The sequence below is a fragment of the Corapipo altera genome, unplaced genomic scaffold (assembly GCF_003945725.1).
Source record: "Corapipo altera isolate COAL_440 unplaced genomic scaffold, ASM394572v1 44, whole genome shotgun sequence".
NCBI lineage: Eukaryota > Metazoa > Chordata > Aves > Passeriformes > Pipridae > Corapipo > Corapipo altera.
In genome coordinates this window covers 14,725,936-14,746,980 of record NW_020884880.1, presented here as the reverse complement: position 1 = coordinate 14,746,980, position 21,045 = coordinate 14,725,936, and the positions used below count along the sequence as shown (strand labels likewise).

The 21,045-nt window shown below is 34.9% G+C and overlaps 1 protein-coding gene across 4 annotated transcripts in view; it reads left to right on the top strand.

Moving 5' to 3' along the window:
• The window catches only part of TBC1D5 (TBC1 domain family member 5), a 288,784-nt gene that overhangs the window by 94,070 nt on the left and 173,669 nt on the right, over nt 1–21,045 (top strand). For all 4 annotated transcript variants that reach the window (XM_027639073.1, XM_027639070.1, XM_027639071.1 and 1 more), the window contains one exon: nt 8,161–8,296. In XM_027639073.1, coding sequence (XP_027494874.1) covers nt 8,197–8,296 — 100 coding nt within the window. In that variant the 5' untranslated portion in view covers nt 8,161–8,196. The remainder of the gene's footprint in view (nt 1–8,160; nt 8,297–21,045) is intronic.

Here is a 21,045-nt window from a genome sequence, read left to right as displayed (position 1 = left end):
TGTAGACTGAGCCTTTGGGTGTGAGTGGGAGCATTCATGGGAAGAAGCTTCAGCATATTTTTTTACCGATGGTAACCCTACTTTGAACCTCTTATCCTCTTAGTATGACTTTTAGACATAAGTGAGCCACTTCTCCCATTGGCAGAAGTAATGGAAAATCTTTGCAGTTTGCAGTCATTGCACTGCAGCAGAATTAGATTTCATGTAGCATCTTGTCTTCGTTTTTCCCTTGCACCCTGTTTTCCTGTGTAACTCTGATTTGAATTCACTCATCCGGATTGGATGACATAGGTGAACGTGGGTTATGGTTCTTCGCATTATGTAGAAACTTCATTGTAAGATAGTGAAACAATTACTGCCTTTCTCTGCTTCTTTGAAAGTGCCTACAAAATTGTCCTTTTTCTTTAGCAAATAGAGCTTACACCAACTTTCTTTGTACCTCAGTGTGATACCATGCTGCTTTAGCATCTGCATATCTAGAAAAGAAAACTAGAAGAGAAAGATTTGATGTAAATGCCTCTGTGCGTGCATGAACATGCTGGTGTTTCTATAAAAATTCTGTCAACCCCTGTAGGAAACTGTTTTCTAAAAATAGTGAAAGAATAAAGGCTGAATCCTAGATTAATTGCTTACTACTTTAAAGCTGTGATATCCTAGAAACTTATTTCATTGAATACACTTTTAGTGTCTAAGCTAGTTACTATCATTTTGGGTAAGGCTGCAGGCTAAGCTGCCATTTTTTCCAGTTCACTGTTTTGATGATTTCTTTCAGTCTTGACATTCTTTGGCCCTTTGAGTTACATATGTATTACTAAAACATAAAGTATGTAGCATAGCATGGTGCCTTTGTGTTCCTGAAAGTAAAACTCTTAAATACTTAAAAGCACTCATTTCCATACCATAAACAGCAGTAAAGCTAACCACCTTTGGAAGAACAAAGCTTTAATTTAAATTATATTAAATTGTTTTGTTACCAGGTAGATAAAATATATTCTAAAATAAAACAAACAAGGACTTCTTTTCATTAAACGGGTTTCTAATTGTTTAATCATTTTAATATGAATAGGGTTTTCACCACCTCTAGATTACTGTAAGAAAAGGGAGTACCTTCGTAGTTGAATGATGTAAAGATTTGAAATCTTACAGCATTTTTCCTTCTCTTCTCCCACCTTCCTTTTTACTAAAGTAAAACATTGTTTCTTTTGGTCTTATGTCATAGGTTATAGTTTCTAGGCTCTTAATAGGTCTTCTTGCTCCTCTCTGGACTGCAGTAGCTGGTCCTTTTCCTGTGCTATCTGACTAAAGATGGACACACTAATTCACAGAATATGCCAGATTGGAGAGGACCCACAAGGATCATCGAGTCCAGCTCTTAGCCCTGCAGAGAACCATCCCCAGGAGTCACACCATGTGCCTCGGAGTATTGTCCAAATGCTTCTTGAACTCTGTCAGGCTTGGTGCTGTGACCACTTCCCTGGGGAGCCTGTTCCAGTGCCCAGGCACCGTCTGGGTGAAGAACCTTTTTTTGATATCCAACCTAAACCTCCCCTGACACAACTTCAGGCCATTCACTCAGTGCTAATAGTTTAAGAGTCGGTGGGTGGGAGGAATATTCAGGGCAGGGGCTACATTTAGCTGTTGACTTTGGATCTTTTTTTGGTTTGCTGGTATTTCTTGTGTGCAGTCAATGTTATAGCAAAGATGTGTTCTCTTAACAGTGTCGTGGATCTGTCATATAGGTCTGTATTAAAAATAGGTATAGTTTTTTGTTGGGGGGGGGTTGGGTTTTTTTAAGGAAATTCAAACTGCAAAATGGAGACTGGCTTTGGCTATTTTGTCTTTTTTTTTTTTTTTTTATGTGAGACCATACTGAACACAGAATTGTAGTATTAGGAATTTAGGATGGTTGATGCTCTTTATACTTTCATTGTCACCATTTTCACTGTACAAGAGAGAAATTGTTTCACTAGAAATGTCAGGTGTCACTGTTCTTAGCACTGTTTATTACACCTTGAAAAACATTGTTGACCAGGTTAGCAGGGGACTGTGGCTATTGAACTTCGTGGTCAATATGACATAAAGATTTTGATCCTCTCTGCATTATTCAGGTTTTTCTTCTGTAGTCAAACTAGTGTTTCTTACAGAATCATGTAACCTCAAGAAAAATGAAAGCCAGCAACTGCATGAACTTGTTGCCCGCTTGTAACAAAAGTGTGGAAGGTTTCCTATCTTTGAAATTAATAGAATATAAAGGTCTTATTTATGATAAAGTTTTTCATCTCTTTTTTTTTTTTCTTACACTATCATGTGAATTAACAAGAGAATACATTGCCATGGTCCCAGGCTATTTGCGTTGTTTCTTATTCCTGACATTTTAATTCACTATTGAATTTATACTTTGCATGTTTAAGTACTGGTAAGACATGAAAGTTGTAGGGTTAAAACTGTAGACAGTGCTTTAAAGCTCCTATGATAATTGTTCTCAGGTATGTATTCCTTTACTGTGGCTCTCGAGACAACTATTTAATAGACAACATTTGAATAATACAAATGTGTGGTTGGTAAAAATGGATTAGGGTTTCAGGGTGGTACCAATGGGTGATAGTTAATATTGAATGACATGTATTAAGACAAATGCTTTTATATATAATTTATTTGGCATTGTAAATGCATTTATCTTGTGAGATACAGACTCCCTGTTGCCACATGAAGTATTCTGGAAAGGTTTGGAGTAAATAAATAATAAAACCACTTTGATATACAATCTAACAATATTAAATATTAAGACTTTCACATGATTGATTTTAATACTTAATTAACTTATTTAAAGTCCAATGTAACTCTGTTTTCGTATTAGAGATCAGACAGGCAGAAGTTAAAATGCAGGAAATGTTATTAAATGGGACAAAATTAATTGCATTTCATGATCATCAGACTCGCTGGCTGTTAACCTGTCCATCAGTGGCATGATCTTGTTTGTTTTGTTCTGGACTCCAACTGATGTTAGTGTTAATCTGCTCTACCATGCCAGACCATTTTTTTATGTTTGCATCATTCTATTTTAATGATGCATACTCTGATACATTTTATAAAAGAAAACGGACTTGCTTTATGCTATCCAAAGTTTGTCAAATTGTGCACTTTTCTTCTTAGTAAGTGTTCTTCCTTAGACATATTTCTTCAGTGGGTAGTAGCAACCTGTGGAAGTGGCTGAGTAGAAATCTTAGATAGTTTTGAGCTGCTCTCTGTGTGTGGGACGGTTGCCTTGGTTTGGTGGGTTATTTGGGATGTTTTTCTTTTGGAGGCACTTGAATCTTCTGTATTTAAATGGAGATGGTGGTAGTAAAAGGCTCAAGTGATGGAGAGCACAAGATTTCAGTGCTATGAGATAGCGATGGTCCATGCAACCTCAGTAAAAATAACTACTGGAACAAAGAAAGCAGTGAATATTACAAGTTGGAACAAATCTTTCGAAAACGCCTATTAATGAGTGCCTTAGTAAAAAAATCCAGCTTGAAACAGACCAAATAGTCCTCATTTTCCAAAGTTCATGTTCAAGACTCTCTCCTACTCAGCCCTCTAGTCAGAGAAAGCATGCTTTTTCTTTTTTTCTTAATTTCTGGTTTAGGAGGAATACTTTAAGGCCCAGGAGATTTGGCCAATGTAAGAAAACTGAGGATCTGAAACTGGTTTTAGATTATTTGGAAGACATCTGTACTTCATTGCTTTAAATAAACACAATGCATGTTTATTTTCCTAGTGTTTAATTTCTTGTCTACTTTAAAATGTTTTCACATTCTGGAGAATCCTCACTTCTGTGTTCTAATATGCTTGATTACTTCATAAGCCGCAAATGAGGGGCAGAGTTGTGAACCCTCATAACATGATGCTGTCAAACTTAACAAAACATGCATAAGATCATTACCACATCAGACATTTGCTTTTAGTCAAGTCGTTTTAATCAATTTGACTTCATGGGGCAGCTAATTTATCACTTAGCTAAACAAGTATTTCCTCTACTTGTCATCAATTTAAGTAATTAAACTGGTAAACTTTGCTATATGGCATGAAATAAAGACCCAAAGATAATTTGGAGAAGGTGGTTGATATAGTCTAATAGAACAAATGCAAAGTATTATTTAAATACTTTGGTACGCTTCAGTAGTTTTCAGAAATGTCATATTCTGGTAGCTTTGCTGGTGCTGATAGAAACTGATTTTTATTTTTAGCATGTCCAAGATTAAACAGTGTTGTTCAGCTTCTTCCTCATAGTTAGTGGGTTCTCTTTTTCCTTTCTTTAAGCATAAAATGTTTTGATTTTTTGCTTGGTTGTTTGGAGGTAAGAGGATGTCAGAGAGTAAGAGTGGGGCAAGTGCTGCAACCTGTGCGGTTCTTCAGCCCTCATCCTGAGTACCTCCTTAAGCCTACAATTACTCTCTTTCCATTTTACCGCTGGGGGAAGGGAAGAGAGAGAAAATAAATGTTATAAAAGCTTTGCCTAATTCTTTTTCACTTACTCAGTTACATATTCAAAATACCCTTGGTGAGACTTGTTTATATTTTCTAATTTTGCCCAAACAACATGAATACTCTTCACTTCTTAAACAAGCACTCAGAGAGAACAAGAAAAGTTCTCTGAGTTAGAATGGATATGTTAAATCAGACTGTCTAATGCAACAAGTAGTTTTTCTCTGCTATGTAGAAAGAGGTTATTAGTAAGATAGATGTCAGTAAACATCATTAAGTTTTTCCTAATGGAAACGTGTTGGTATTCTATCACCTATCGAATATGGAGGAGGTCACAGGGAGAGGGGATGATGTGCTATAAGAGGGTATCTCCACAGAACCCTTTTGGTGAAGTTCTGTGTTGGAGTCCATAAGCGTATCTTTCAAGGGATTTTTTGGTCTCCCTTGAGAACAGACATACTGGCAAGCTGCCTTCACTGAAAGGCAGACTGAATGCACTCCATGAGTGTTGGTCAGAGAGGAGCAGACCTGCAGTGCTCTCCTTGGTGGAGCACGAGAGCTCCCCCTGCTACTTAAGGACGGTACCCAAACAAAGAGTTTATATGCCTGCCTTTCTCTTGGGCTCACGGGTAGATTAGCGTTTCTTCTAATTTCCCTAACTAGATAAATGTTTCATACATAGCCTAAATTACTTTTTCATGTATATTAAAGAATAGTTAAATTCCCAGTGGTGGGAAGGGTGCCTGATGTTTAAGTTTTTTAGCCCTTTGTCTTTGGAGGTAAAAAAAAAAAAAAAGTAGGAATAGCTAAAAGAGTCACTTTCAGCTTTCACTGAGATGTTAGGGTGTTTCACTGAGATGATACTGGCTACCAGTATCAACTCTTGTAATCCAGTAATTGAATTTCAGATTTTTCTAACATTTTTATTGTTTCACATTGAGAATAGTTTTAAATTGCATCTTATTTAATATGAACAATATGTTATAGGCCATTACAAATGAACCACAAACCTGTAAAGAATTAATCTGTCTGAGAGTAAGATCTCAAGTGTAATCGTAATTGTTTAATAGTTCTTTTTGCTCTTTGCTAGAAGAGCAGAAAAGAACTTAAGTATAAAACTGTAAAGAAAATTGCTTGGGCTAAGGAGTGACAAGACTAATAGGTAGTGATATTTTTTTTTAACACTAATCATATGTATCTGTAAACAAACACAAGTAACTGATTAAATCACTATGAATATCAAAAGTAAATCTATTTAGCTCTTTAAAACTGCTCTAACTGTTTGTAAAGTAAATTATGGTTCTTATAGGCTGTAAAGGTATGGCATTTGGGGAGTATTTAAAAAAGAGAAGGTGGATACAGAAGAGAAGAATATAGAAGAGCAAACTTACTAGGGCTAATTTGATACTGTATTACAGATGTAAGACAGTGTAAGTCTGCAGCATATTGTATCCTAACTAAGTGGTGGCTGCTAAAACTACAGTGGCTCGTAAGGCATTTTGTGCCTGATTCAGTTTCAAAGGCACTCAGGGTTGTGCTTTGGTCAGATCATGTAGCAATGTCTGAAGGGGCATAAAAATAAAAAGTTAAACTCGGGCAGCACACTTCAAAATGAGCTTGCCATCTTTGTGAAGACAAAATCAACACATCAGTAGAAAGATATTTACAGTGGTATGGCAAAAGGAACAAGAGCAGCAACTAAAATTCCAGCAGGAGAAAATTATTTCTGCAAAGTTGGGGGTTTTTGTGGGTTGGTTAGTTTGGTTTGATTTTTTGTTGGGTTTTTTTTTAATAAATTGTTTAAAGTTCTTAATTTATTTATTTAGATATCAGGTATTTATAAACATCTCTACATTTTGTAGCAATAAGACTGCAGGTAAGCATTGAAATGTTGTTTAAGGGGCTAGCAAGTTTATAAATGTTTTTCTTCGAGATACCATTCATGCATTTTTCATTATTATAGTTTATAAATTACATAGGAAATTACATAGGAAACACATGGTGTGTACATGCATTCATAACATATTTGTCAAGCAATTCTGTGTTTTAATGGTCTGTTTTATCATATGATTTTCTGATTGTAATTGACATATATTATTTGACATATATTTGACATATACCACTGCAAAAGTGGCAAGTCTTACCTTCCCTCAGTTCCTGGCTGCTAGTTCCCAAGACCTTTAGATGTTCTCCTCTAACTAAAAAGAATTGAAGGATGATGGTGCAATCATTTCAACACCACACTAACACAGATGCCAGGGCAAATAAAGGACAAAACCCTTGGGGAATACAGCTAAGAGAACATCCTTTTGAAAACAACCTGGGTGCATTGGTTTGAAGGAAATTCCCAAGAGAGGCCCAACTAGGTTTATTTATTATTTATGGTTTTTTGGTTACTTTTTTTCCCCCACATAACTTTCTAGAAGGTGAAGAGTATATAAAACTAAAAAGGTCTTAAGAATCCAAGTCCCCCTTAATTTATTGACAGCAAACCAAAGGTATAAAGCAAATATGGTCAATGCCCATGTCTTGTAAGAAGCAAAGGAAAAACAAAATTGAAGTGATTTCAGATTTGGTAATATACCAGTCCTGAAAGTGTAGATGCATACTTTTTTGTCTTTCTCTTTTTATATTTTTTTCTAAATATAATTTTATTGGTGTTAGAAAGTTATGATACTTGTAAACAAAGCAGTTACAGTAAGTGATATTTAAAACTCATTTGGCAGTCATAGGTATTTAGTGTGATTGGGCACAGCTGGCTTAGTTTTTTTGTGTTGGAAGTTAATAAATTGTTGTACAGTGTCTAAAATGCAGTTTTGACAAATGTACTCTTGCACTGTTAATGCAATGGAAAGGTCTTTCCTCCTTCTTACTGCTCTGATCAAACATCATCTGCTTTTCACCTTTTTATTGGCATCCTCTTATTTGCTGCAGCCAATATTAACACTCCTCACGTTCCTGTTCAGTTGCTTGATAGTGATGTGACTGCCATTCAGGAACCTGTCACAATCCTCATCACCTGCTTCCTGAGGTTTCAGTTTTGTACTTTCTCCTCTTTTGGCTTTCATTTTTGAAATAGCATATTTGTAAATATTCATCAGCTAGTTGATTTTGCTTCTTCAAATGCTTCCTTAACACTGTCTTTCTAAAAAGCTACTATAAATCTTAATAAAACTATCACCTATCATGCCAGTCAGTATTATGCCATGCTCTCTTTCTGTGTGCCTGTCTGTTACATTATACTTGACTCATGATTCCTGAAAAAATAAGTGGTTAAAAGGAAGTTTTCCTGGAATTAGAGGTCTTGAGTCCAGAAGAGTGATGATGATGGGTCTTACCTCAGTTTTGCTCTGTAATCTTCATCATGCCCAAGAACTAGCATCAGTTCTCCTTGGAATCAGATAAAAAGATGCATTGGGGAAGCTAAAAAAAGCTTTACAGTCTGCCAAGACCACACTTGGACTTTTACTTGCAGTGTGATAGTGGGAAGTACTGTAACAATTTTTTTAGACTCCAAGTAATAAAATATTTGAGTGGAAACACTTGTTTTTCTGTTAGACAACTGATGATGATGATGATATGCCGGGAAAATAAGGAAAAACCTTTCTTTAAGCATTTTTCTCTTCACCTTTGTGATTGAAAAATAGCTAAAGGAATTCTGAAGTGTTTGTTTCTCTGTTTTTTTTCCTCCAGATAAATACCCTTCAGTTAGAATTTACTGTTGCCAATATGTATCATTCTGCATCTGAAACCAGTCACCCTTTGCAAACAGAGGAACAGGAGATAGGCATTGATCCCTTGCAGAGTTTTTTGAACAAACCAGGGGAAGGTGAGTTTTGTATTTTGTACTTTTTTGGACTTTATACCTAGAAACCTTATATAAGTATGTCATGATAACTCTACCTGTCATAATTTGTTTAATTCTCTCAACGGAGTTGAGCAGGGCAACTTAAAGAACATTTCACAGAGTATGCGTAGAACACTCTGACACTAATGAAAACCATGGAAAGTCAACTTTCAATTACAGACAGAAACATTAGCCAAATGTTTAATGCGCTGTCATCCTTTTTTAATCATAAACCAAACACTGACTTCAGCATAAGAATATTGAAATGCAGCATGGCTTTATGTTACTTTCTCAAGCATGGGCTCTTACACTGCTTTGGTTTTAGGAATATCTTTTGGTTTCCTTTTTTTTGTTTTAATTCTGCAGTAAAGTTCAGTATGCTAGTTTGGATGAGATTAAGCAAATAAAAAGCCTGATTTTTTTGTTTGACTCAGCACCTATATTCTTATTTGAAAAAATACCTCAAAATTGAGATAGAATGAACATACTCTAAAGGTAGAAGTTACGATGTAACCTAGAGGAAATTAATTAAATGCAGCATTTGGGAGACAGTAATGAACAAACTGGGGAACAAACTGCTTGGATAATGCAATGCATGTCTTGTTGCTCGTCTTTTCTACTTATTTGCTAGTAGTGACAGTATAGTTGGTTCGAAGAAAGTGATAAGCTTAATGAGAAAGCTCGTCCTTGTCATGAAAACATTCCTCAAGTACTCAGTTATACACAGTGGCACCTTAACTACCTGTAATTTTCCAGTCATTGAACACATGTATCAGAAGGGCAAAATAAAAAATTTATTTTAAATTACAGAGTTGAAACAACTTTGTCACATTTTCTAAGTCCCTCACCCAGATGAACTATTCTGTGTGGGTGTATCTGCCTATAAATCTTCTGTTTACTAGTGCTTATTAAAAAGCTATGTCAAGTTTTGCTCAGTCAAGTTTATTACATCAGTTTAGAAAAAGCTGATGTTTTGCTTTAAAATATGCTGGTAAAACTTCATCGTCCTTTTGAGTTAATCTTTTCACTATTTCTTCAGTGGCTTATAAAGCTTTTTTCAATGTTAGAAAATGAGAATTAACATCTAGGGGAAAGTATTTCAAAACTTGATGATTAAATGAAATAGCTTTTCTAGGTCAGTGTTTCTTTTCTATTATATTTGACATCTTAACGATATGGAGCCATTTTAGTCTATAAACTAAATGTATTTTTGTACATATTTTTAGAAACTTGAAAATAATCTTTTGCAATAACATAAAATAATAAGCTGGAAAACCAACTTGCTTCTAGTCTACCCCAGTCAAGAAAAAGATAAACATTTTTTCCTGATTTCTATTTTCCTTAAAAAAAAATATTGGTAATTCTCTCAACTCTGTTTCAAGCAAAAACAAGATTTTCACCCTGTTAAAAAACCACTGTAAATTAATTTTACCCTTTATTGTGCCCAGAAGCAATTAGTTACCTTGACTGAAAAGGTTTCTCATTTTTATCCCAACCTTAACATTTCTATGACATACAAAGTTATTAGGATTGAATTGATGTTTAAAAGTGCCATTAATTCATTTACCCCAAATGTTCATTAACAATGTAAATGTATGCTGATGTTCTATGAGACAAGGAAGTGACTAATGACTCTTCGCACTAACAACACTTAAAATGAATAGAAACTTTAGATAGCTAATCTTGAAGTAATCAAGACCCTCATTCAGCTTGGCATCTCTGTATGCTCTAAAACAGCTGTCAACTGTTAAAAATATATACACAACACACACATACGCACATGCAAAGATAAAGATATGTAAATACATGGTTCCCCAAGTCATAAAGGTTACCAACTATGGTACATTTTTTATGTTCTATCTATGTAAATATTTTATATAAAGCATCCATTTCATCTTCATAGGCTTTTTTGCTGTGAAACACATAGTGCATTTTAATTTGAAACTTTATATATCCAGAATAAGTCTTTGGAGTTTTAATGTTTCATTTTAAGTAAAGCATATGCTTAGTTGGTGTTAGGTCTTTAGGCGTCAAAGTATACAGTCGTTCCTGTCTATGCAGTCTGTCCATCATTGTCTTCACAAAAGTATTTCAAGACAAGGTTTTTCAATGCAGTCTCAAGTTTCAGGCATGATACGGAATCAACTTGGTGTAAATCTGTATATAAGTCTTTTGTATCATGTATCACAGAAATATGGTGGAGATGTGGTCTGTCAGAGATGTTCTGTGCAATATTGTGGAATATCAGGACATCTGAATTGGTTTTTTGAAACCGTGCTAGATGCTTAAATATTATCTTGGAGGCAAAGCAATAGAAGCTTTCACTGAGATGAGGTGATTAGAAAAAACCATAGCACTGATAGTGGTGCTGAAAATAAGTATTTAATTACTGAGCTAGTCAGATTTGTTAATCTTCATGAAGTATTGTATTTTTAGTATGTGCAACTGATACCAAAACTTGATGGGAAACCAGGAGATGTCATGTCCAGCTGGAGTTCTGAAATTCTCTCACAGTTTTCATAAAACGAAAGAAATCTCAGAAATACATGGATTGCCCTTATGTGTAGCTGTTTGGTAAACTGCTTGCATAAGCTACTTTTTGTTCATTTGCTGTCAGCTTGAAAGGATATATTGTGTGGTATTCCAGAAATATGTTGGTTGAGTCTAGTAATACTCAGTGCTTTTATTAAAATCTCAGTGAAGGGGTAGGGAGAAAACATGGGGGTTTTGGGGACAGGGCTGTTAGCACAATGGAGAGCACATAAAATTCAAAGTATTCTTGAGATTTTGAAGAAGTGGCCTGAGAAGAATAAGACATGGTTCACTAGGAACAGCTGCAAAGATTAATGTTGCGGATGTTAGGCAGGAGTCAGTTACCTAGCTGAACAAATGAAAGTAGATCATTACAGATGAGGTAAGTGTCATTTGGAGAAAGATCTGGGCGTTTGTAGCTCTCCAGATTTTGTGTAACTGATGAACTTTGAATCTTGAGTTATGATGAGTCATGAGAATGTGCTTGTTTACAAGTTTAAAAAATTCAGGATAAGCCATTAACTGTAGAGATCTTTTTTCTATCCCTTTAAAATATTCCAAAAAACCAATTACGATAGTATTTTAGTCCTTTTCTGTTGATTGATTTGGCCTGTCAGTTGTCCTGTTACTTTCTTTGTCTCATGATTTATTTTCAAGATACAAAATATTTACATTGCATATACACTTATATATGCTTTCTTAAATACCATTTTTAAATAGTTAAGAAATAGATAAGAAATTGATGTCAGGGATTCTCACTTTTGCAATCTGATATTTCAAATGGGAGATTTTAGTTCTTTTATGAAATTTAATTTTGGATTGTTTCTTGTGGATCTGGTTGTATTTTAATTTGCATTCATGTATGTATATGTGCATTATTATGTTTCCTTTTGACTATAGTAAGTTGATGACATCTTGCTGCATTTTCTGTTCTAAGAATCCTCATGGTATTATTTATTCTAACAATATTTTTGAATGTTCCCTTTTGAAACAGAGGTCGACCTCAGAGAAACTGATGAATCTTAGCTCTCTTTGTCTCCAGCAGAGACTTTATAAGCTCTAAGTTTTTGAAATTTCAGAAACTTTATTCTTGTACTTCTCCCTTTATATTGCATCTGACAAACTGCTTTGGCCATTCCTAAATGCTTGAGGCTTATATTACATTGAAATGTGATAACTAGGTTAACTGTTTCTGAGCTGCTGTAAATTTTTACTCTTAAGTTATAGTGTTCACCACATTCTGACACAAGTTTTGAGGAGCATAGTAGGTAGTATTCCCATTTCATTGATGTAATGAGAAAGTTGATTCTCTAAGGACAGACTTGAACAATGCATTTAATACTCTTCAATTTAATTTGCTCAATATCACAATTAATACAATTAAGGTCACTTGAAATGAAACTATTAACGAATTGGGTAATTTACTTTAACAATGTCAGTGTGTTCTCACAATTACATTTGCTTTAATTAGTGTACAAGCTATTATTTAATAGCATACTTCACATAGAAAAATGTAATGTGTTCTTTGTTCTTAACAGAAGAAAAGGGGAAACCTTTAATGGGTCTGAGTGTTTTGGATTTGGAGTTCACGGGGATATATTTCATGTCTAAAGGCTATAGTTGGTGGTGAGGACAGAGAAGGCTGATGTAACTGGAAGGACAAAGATAATGACTGGAGTGTATGACTGAAATTAATCCAGTTGAGACAGATAAGTTGCCCACCTCATACTTACTTAACATTGCTTCCCTCTTGAATCTCAAGGCTGCCGTGAAAAAATAGGAGATGATAAGAGAATATTCATATTTCCATTGTGACCATATTCTGTGTATTTCCATTGCTTGTCTTTGGACAATTCTGTTTTCTACTGTTAAGCTTATAACCCTGATCACTACTAAAGTATTTCCATGGAGAACTATCCCTTAGGTGGAGTTTGAGATACCTGGTTTATATTGGTGTCATACAGGAAATATGTAAAAAACAGAGCAGAATGAAGTAACAAAGTAAATGCTGTCGTGTCTGGACCTAACCAGATGATGATAGCATATTATTTGTGCTATCAAATAATTTCCCAAAATCTTAAGTGTAATTCACATGGGACTGTTTTGGTTGTGGGTACATCCTTTCACATTCATTCCAGAGTTAAGAGAATTTTTGCTCTCAGCAAATTGTATTATCTCCTATTTAGTCCGTAGCTATTCAGTCCTATGAGTTGGGTTTTTTTGCCCTTACAACCCCTTTTACTCAGGGAGGCAATGCTAATGCAGATTGCCCTGTATGGTGTTTATTTGTTTCCTTTTTTAGAGATAATTTAGTTTAAAGGAGACAACCACAGAGGTCTACATCTCTCTGTGTGAGAAGTACTTTCCTAGGTAAAAGCGATTGAGAATGCAAATATAGTGAGCTCTTGAAGCTTTATTATTTTCTTATCAAATATTTTTCATTAGGGTATTGTATGACGTCATGTGTGTCATATAATGTGTGTTCTTTCGTCTTCTTTCCAGGGAGCAACATGTACATGAAGTATAGCATTGTGTTTTAAAGAATCCTTTTAAATATGCATGCTACTCTGTGTTTTCATTAAAAGGCAAGATTAGAACAGAGAACCTCTCTGCATTACACTGGAACAGAACATGCTGAGGGTTGTGATTGTTGCTAATGTCTTTGGGATTCCATGGTATGGTTTGCACCAGGCCCTGAGAATGCCCTGGGTCCTTCATTCGTGAATTTTACCTTTCAGCCAGAAATCTTCAGTGTGCCCCACCAGCACAGTTCTTGCTAGTGGTCCTATTCAAAACTTTTGTGCTTCTCCCCCAGGGCTTGGTTTATCCTTTAAAGGCACAGGTATGCTAGAGGAGAAAGGGCTCTCTTCAGTCTGTTTCACTTCATATTGGATGAATAAAAGCAACAATGGTTTTTACATCTTCAAATGCCATATGCTAACATAGCAAGCATTTTAATATTCATTTATTAATAATAACTGCTGTTAGGCTGGCTTTTAATTGAGCAGTAACAGGATCGTAGTGACAAAGGCTATTGGAGCAGCACTGTATGTTTTGAGCTAACTCATGCTGTCACTAACTCCTTCCCAACCACTCTTCATTTTTCTTTTTTCTGTATTAGACATTTTTATTAAGAGATCAGTTAACAGAAAAGCTATGCAAATTTAAAAATGCGTATATTTAATACAGGGTAAGTTGAAAATAGTCATCACACAGTTCAATTTTTACTTGGAAGACTGTATTTTTACAGGTGTTGTCATGCTCTCAGAAATTAGCCGGTTGTGGGCAATTTGTTTTCAGTGCCTTACTGCAAATTTGTATTTAGGAACATGCAGGAGTATTTTTAATTACTTCAGCTGTGGGAGCAAATGGGAGTAGCTGAACGTGAGCTTGCAGATTACCAGCTTCTAGAGTTGGATTTTCCTCTCTAGAGGATCTGGTAGATCCACTTTTGGTGGTTTTGGTTTTGGTTTGGGGTTGTTTCTTTTTTATTTGGTTTGATTTTGGTTTTTTGGTGGCTTCACATGAGTTGCACATTGCATTAATTCCAGTTTGGAGGTTATTCTGTGACGTGCGTAACTGGCCCCAAACATCATATAGGGAAATCACCTTCAGTGGTTGATATGGCAGATACTAGAGAAGACCTTTTGGACAGCAGTGTCTGTCTGTAGAATGGTTCCAAACCCACCCCCACCCCCACCCCCCACCATGGGCAGAGATGCCACCCACTAGATCAGGTTGCTCAGGACTCTATGCAACCATCCCTTGAACACTATCAGGGATGGAGCATCCACAACTTCTCTGGGCATCAACAACTTCTCTTGATCTAAGTGAAATCAAAAGTGTTTGTTTTGAAAGTTTTACTCTAAATCATTATATGAAAACAAGACCATTCTCACTAATGACACTGGCACACTACTGTAGTTCAGTCATCTCACCTGGGAGCTTCCAGTTCTTTCCAGATACAGCCCTACCTGAATACTGGCATAAATCACTTGTCAGCCTCATGTCATTCTTTAATAACTGCTTGTGACCCTACTTGGGAAAGGCTGATTTGAGCATTTCTTTTTCTTTTCCTAGCTTTTCCTAAATCTGGGTTAAAGGTCAGATAGTTGGCTCTCATCTTGCTTTCTAGTATACCTGTAGCATAATACCTGTAGTATAAAAGGAAAGGATGCAAGTTGAATGAAAAGGAATTTATTTTTTTTACTATAGTAATCTACTTAACAACAAAATTAAAACAGAATAATCTTTTTTAATACAACCTCTGTAAATGTAATTAAGAGTGTGTTAAAACTAGTTCATTATAAGAAGTTATACAGAAGCTAACAATGAGAATGGAATCATTCGTTTGAATATTTTACTCAGACTTTATACAAAAGTATAATGCGAAGGTTACTACAAATAAGCACCTTACATATTAAGTGTTTCCAGGCAATAATCAACTTATGTTAAATGGCTGTATCTCCTACATATGGAAAAGGCAGGTTCTCTTAATTTAAAAAAATTGAACTGTACACGTTTGATTGTACTTGTGTATGTATAATAAAAGACTAGTAAATCAGAATTCTTGCTGAAGCCAGCGTGATTGGTACAGGATCATAATTAAATGTCTAGGTTCACTTCTGTCGTGATGTACAGAAGATTGTAATTTACAAACCAGTGTGTGAATTGTGTGCAGCTAGCTCACGTTACAGACCTCTGTATCTGAGATTAAATGTATGTTAAAACATTGTTAAAGGGTTTAACTGTCACAAATTTGATTGTATTAGAAATTGATTGCTCTATATAACAGAAATATGTCAGCACACATGGGTTCTTTCTTTCATGTGTGTGGACATTTATAAGATCTGGAATTCCTTATTTTAAAAAGGGAAGGGTTCAGTCTACTTTCACTTAAGTGATACTGCAAAGCTTCAGTTCTAGGCTTCTGACTGACTAATAAGCCTTATTCTTTAGCCTTCATGTTAACCCCCTGTCCTTGTCCTCTTTCGACGTGCAAAACTAAGAAATGTGGAAGGGGAGAGAAATGAAGTACCATCATATTTATTTTAAGTGGTAAGAAATTATCTGGTAAGATGTGTATTAGTTGTTGACAATCTGGCCTTTTAACAAAGAAAAATAGGCCTATGCTTAGGTTGCCACTGCTACAACTGAAACAGCTGATACTTTAATGAACAACATACTGAGGGCCATCCAGGACATAAGGCAAATTAAGCAGGTTACAAACTGCATATCTTCTGTTTAGGTATAGGAGTTCTCCCCAGCTCTGACAATTAGCTCCACTGATCAGGCAAGCAGACAGACAGAAACAGAAGGAGGCCATTTGTATCAATTTGAGGAACAGAACTAGTAATGAAGTAAAATATCCGTACCAGGTAGTTTCACCTCTGCTTTGGAACAGATATTTCTAACTGCTGGTTTCAGCTTTGCAATAGCAAATAAATAAATAAATACGTGCTGCTTAACAAAAGCTTATTTTTTGTTGTTTACAAATTGAGAGCAAAGAAATAGTAATACTTCTAACCTAGAGGGTTTTTTAGAAAGGAGAAAACATTTTCTGGACATACAAGCAAATATAAATCTTGGTAACCTGACAGCTTTGTTTAAATGTTGAATTTGAGTTTCCTTTCATGAAAATCTTTTCAAAGTACAGCAATTCAACTGTGAAAACCTGAATACATTAATGATGACAAAGAACCTCTGGAATGAGCCAACATTTGTTTTTGTTCTTTTACAACGTTTCCTGATGAATTGCACATACAAAAGTGTTGGAGGTTATTTTAATTTTCTTTTCTTACTTTGATAATAAATGTCTCCACTGTTTACCTTTTTGGTTAAGGTACCTTATTATTACTAATCAGCTTTAATTATTTATAGCAAAATGACTGTGAAAGATGTTTCTTTGATGTCGAAAAAGTCAGGGACCTGATCCTGATCCTATTAAAATTAATGGCTAGGTTCCAATTGACTGTAAAGGTAACAAGCCTGAGTGCCCTTATTGTCTAAGGGAGGCAGGCATTTAGCCCAGGGTATTGGATTGTGGTTAGTTGGAGTGCCTGATTTGGGAGAGCTCAGATTTCAAGCATTTGGTGTCAAGCATTTGGTGTCAAGGTAGAGTGCATATAACTGACTTTTAAAAGTCCCAGTCTTCATTTGCTCAGAAGATACACAACAATTAAAAAAGGGCTAAATATACAGGATAATGGGAGAACACCTTTCTCTCCAAACGAAACTGAGTGCAAAAATGGGGGCAGTGAAATGTGGATAACCTTTCTGCTTTTATCTGTCTTCTTCCATAGTCAACAAAATAGCAAATTAACTCAAGTCTAAGCAATACGGGATAAGGACCGTTATGTTTCAAATGCACATGTGAAAGTTGGTGTTTAAATCGTATTTTCTATAAGTGAAATATCACTGGGTTTTGTTTCTGACTATTTTAAGCTTGAGATTTATATGGATTTACATATACACACTTTAAGACAAGATTTAACACTTCTGTCAGATCTAAAATATCTTTTAGTTATTCATAAGTATCCCTGTTCAGTTTTTTCATCGTGTTAGATGTTTAGATCACTGCATCAATGATCATGTGACTATAATGTTCCAACGACAGTACAAATGACACAAAAGGATATAGCAAATGAGACTTATTTTCATTAGTTGTGACAGTCACACAAGCTTATGATGCTGTTTGTGCTCCATGGCTTGAACTGCTTAAAAAAGGAAGCAGGACTTGCTTGGGATGTTTGTTTTGCATCATGTGCTTACCTCATCCTTTTAGAAGGTCTGATATACCAAAGATGTGACGAAATTAATTCTCGTAACTGCCATGGGAAGAATACCTAGACTATATGTTCTCATGCAAAAAAGAAATTTGAAGCTAATGAAATTATATACCTTGTTCATACAAGAGGTCTGTAGCAGGGCCAGGAACTTGACCCGTATCGTTCAAGGTGCAGGACGCTGCCTCAGTGATGATGCCATCCTTCAACTTTTTCTTTCTTGCAGCCAGTTTTTGTGAGGCAAGTAGCTAATAAACTAAAAGAAGGGTAACTTTGGTGCAGAACACATGCACACAACTTTTTCATGTTTTATGTACAAGCTTAAATATATCAGCATATAGCAGCTTAGAAATTTCAACTAAAAATATTTTTGGTAATGGAAATGAAAAATTATTTTAGAAGACACAGATCATTGTCACCTTTTCTATTATGAGTAAAGATAAAATGTTTTTAATTGTCACCTTTTCTGAGTAAAGATAAAATGTTTTTATTTTGTTAAATTATTCCCTAAACTTTCATAAGTGGTGGCTCAGTACAGATATATATGGGTGTTACTATTAAAATATGATTTTGGCTACAAGTCTGAGGAATACTACTCCAGCTTAATGAACTAATTGCTGATTTATCTGTGGATATTTATTTCGTTGGTTTATATATTAGCATTGCCAGGTCCTGGCTTAAGAAGAAGGAAAATACTTCTTAGAAAAGTTTTTCAAAGTAAGCCCTACAGTGCTGTGGTTTAGTTGATGTGGTGGTGTTTGGTCAAAGGCTGGGCTCGATGATCTTTGAAGTCTTTTACAACTTTAATGATAAATTCTAAGTATCTTAATTGCGTACAAACACCTGGCAGTGAAATGCTTTTGCTTGGATACTAAAGTGATAAACAGTATCACTTCCTATCCTGGGATAGAAAGACTGTGCTCAAATTTTTTAACAAATCTCATTCAGTTTAGTGCAACTGAGACCATATAACCAAAATATTAGCAAGTAGCCTGTATGATAAATTTCTCCACTAAAATTTTGATATCCCATTACAAATTATTATTCTTGATCTTCCTAGGAGTTAAAAGGCACAAACTTCATCCAGATAAAGCTTTTATGGTGGTGATAATTCTTTTCTTCTGAGAAATTAGATTTGTAATGGAATCAATGATTTAAACTTAGGAAAAATAAACTGTATAGTGTTTCAGTACTAAGTGCAATTGAAGGGATAGTTCATTTAATACATGTGAAAACACATTTGCAATGATGTGATAATGTTTTGAGCTTTGTTATAAAGGGGTACATTTTTTATATATTAGTTGTAATTTTGGAATATACTGTTGTTGTTTTATTTCTTATAATTTGAAATATTTAAAGGGTGGAGCAGTGAAACATAAATCTGCCCATTATTGGGCATTTCTACTTTGCACTCAGATGAATTCTCATCAAATTTGATTTGCTGACTGGTGGCCAGAACAGATGTTATCTTAATGGAGGAGAGAAGCATATGGAGCCACAGGGCCACCTCCAAAATTCTGTGACCCAATATTGGTTCATTGTTTCTTGAAGTACAAAAGAAAATACTTCTCTGGAAAAGTGTGCAAAGCTCCATTCTGAATTATTACAGCTGGGTCACTGGGTCACCACAACCTTATTGACTGAGTAAGATTGAGATTTTATTGCCAGAAAAAGTGTAGCATTAATTGTTGCTATTCTTAAAAAAAAAAAAAAAAAAAAAAAGGATATCCTGGCAGATGAGGCTGTCTTTTGCTTATTTGAATTTGAAAGAAAGCAAAGCTGTAAATCAGAGCTTACACTGTGGAAAACTCTAACTGTTTTGGGGTTCTTGTGACAATAGCTAGTGGAAATGTCTGTTTGAAAAGTTCTGGAATTGACATTTTTCTGCAGAATTGAATTTAATGTATTTTATGAATTTGTGATGAACACGTGGCAGTTAAAGTTGTGGCATTTACATGAACTGAAGTTACACCGTTTTAACTGTGTCATTAGAATAACTAATTGTTCAAGTGAAGATTTTTAGTTTTTTTATAGAAATGGTTTGCAACATATGCATTTCAGAAGCAAACTTCTGATTTGGAAAATATCATTTAAACACAGTATTAAATACTCCTTTGCACTTTTTGAAAGAACATATAAAACCTGCATTAAATGGTGTTTGTCTCTTTCTCATATACTTAATTTTTACAGGGAAAAAGATATTTTATTTTTGTAAAAGCAACTCTAAATGAAAACCACTGATTTAATTCTGGACATGAAAAATATCCTGAGGATTTCTCATCTTGGATTTAATATTATATTTGTGATACTACAAGTCCTCCAGATATCACAAATTTAGGAAGATACTTGGCGGTTTTCTATGATTTTGAAGACACTCATATCTGTCAGATTCAGTTTGAGATTCCTATTGAAAACAAACCTGTATTTGGAATTCTCATTACTTGGCTAAAGATAGAATTATTTTTCTTCATGTTATTCTGTTCCATGATAAGCTGTAGTTCAGAGCAGCAACTTGGAAACTTTTGAACAAAAGTAAGTGTTTTGGTTTTTTAATTAATACATAAAGATGCATTTAGGTTGAACATTGTTTAAACTGTGACAATCTCTTAAATACAGAAGTCAGATACTTCTGATTTTTTTGGTGAAGTTGAAATCAATCCTCAATTGATAGTTTTGATAAATGTAACAAAATTATAATATTTGCATTAAAACAATACTGAATATTAAGATAGGAAGTAGTAGCATCTGAAAATCCTATAGTAAATTATGTGTACGGTTGTAATTTTCTGTTAGCCTAGTATAAGGAACAACTTACACTGTGGATCCTACAGCGTGGGTACTTACTATAATAGTACCAAGTCTATGCTGCAAGAGAATAAAAATGAGCAGTTGCTTTATGACTCCTTCATACTATAATCAAGTTAGGGAAAAAAGGCATGATTATTGAGAAATCTTATTAATTAGATATATATATAAGGTAATTTAAACCTTTGAAGATTACTTGAAGTGCTGGAAGACCAGCATGGGTCTTTGTGAAACGAGCAGAATTGTAGACGTACCATGTTCAGTCTCCTGCTGGTGCCATTTCTGGCTTGCCACCAAGAAATAGCCATTAATGGCTTAACCCAGGCTACTACAATGAAGTTTGTACACCTCATAATTATTCCCCTGTTTAGGTGATTACTTTGACCATCAAGTGATTTTCTGTTTATAAATTGAGACACCACTTTGCATCAAATATGAAGAGTTGGTCTGGGGACTTAACTTATTTATTTCTCATTTATCAATTGCTCCAAAGTCTCTATCTAGTTTCAGTTTTGATGAAGTTAAGGCAAAGAACAATTTGAGGGTTTTGGACTGAGTCTGGTTATTTTTCCTTTTTCAAACCATATGCCAGTGCTCCAAAGGCCTGTG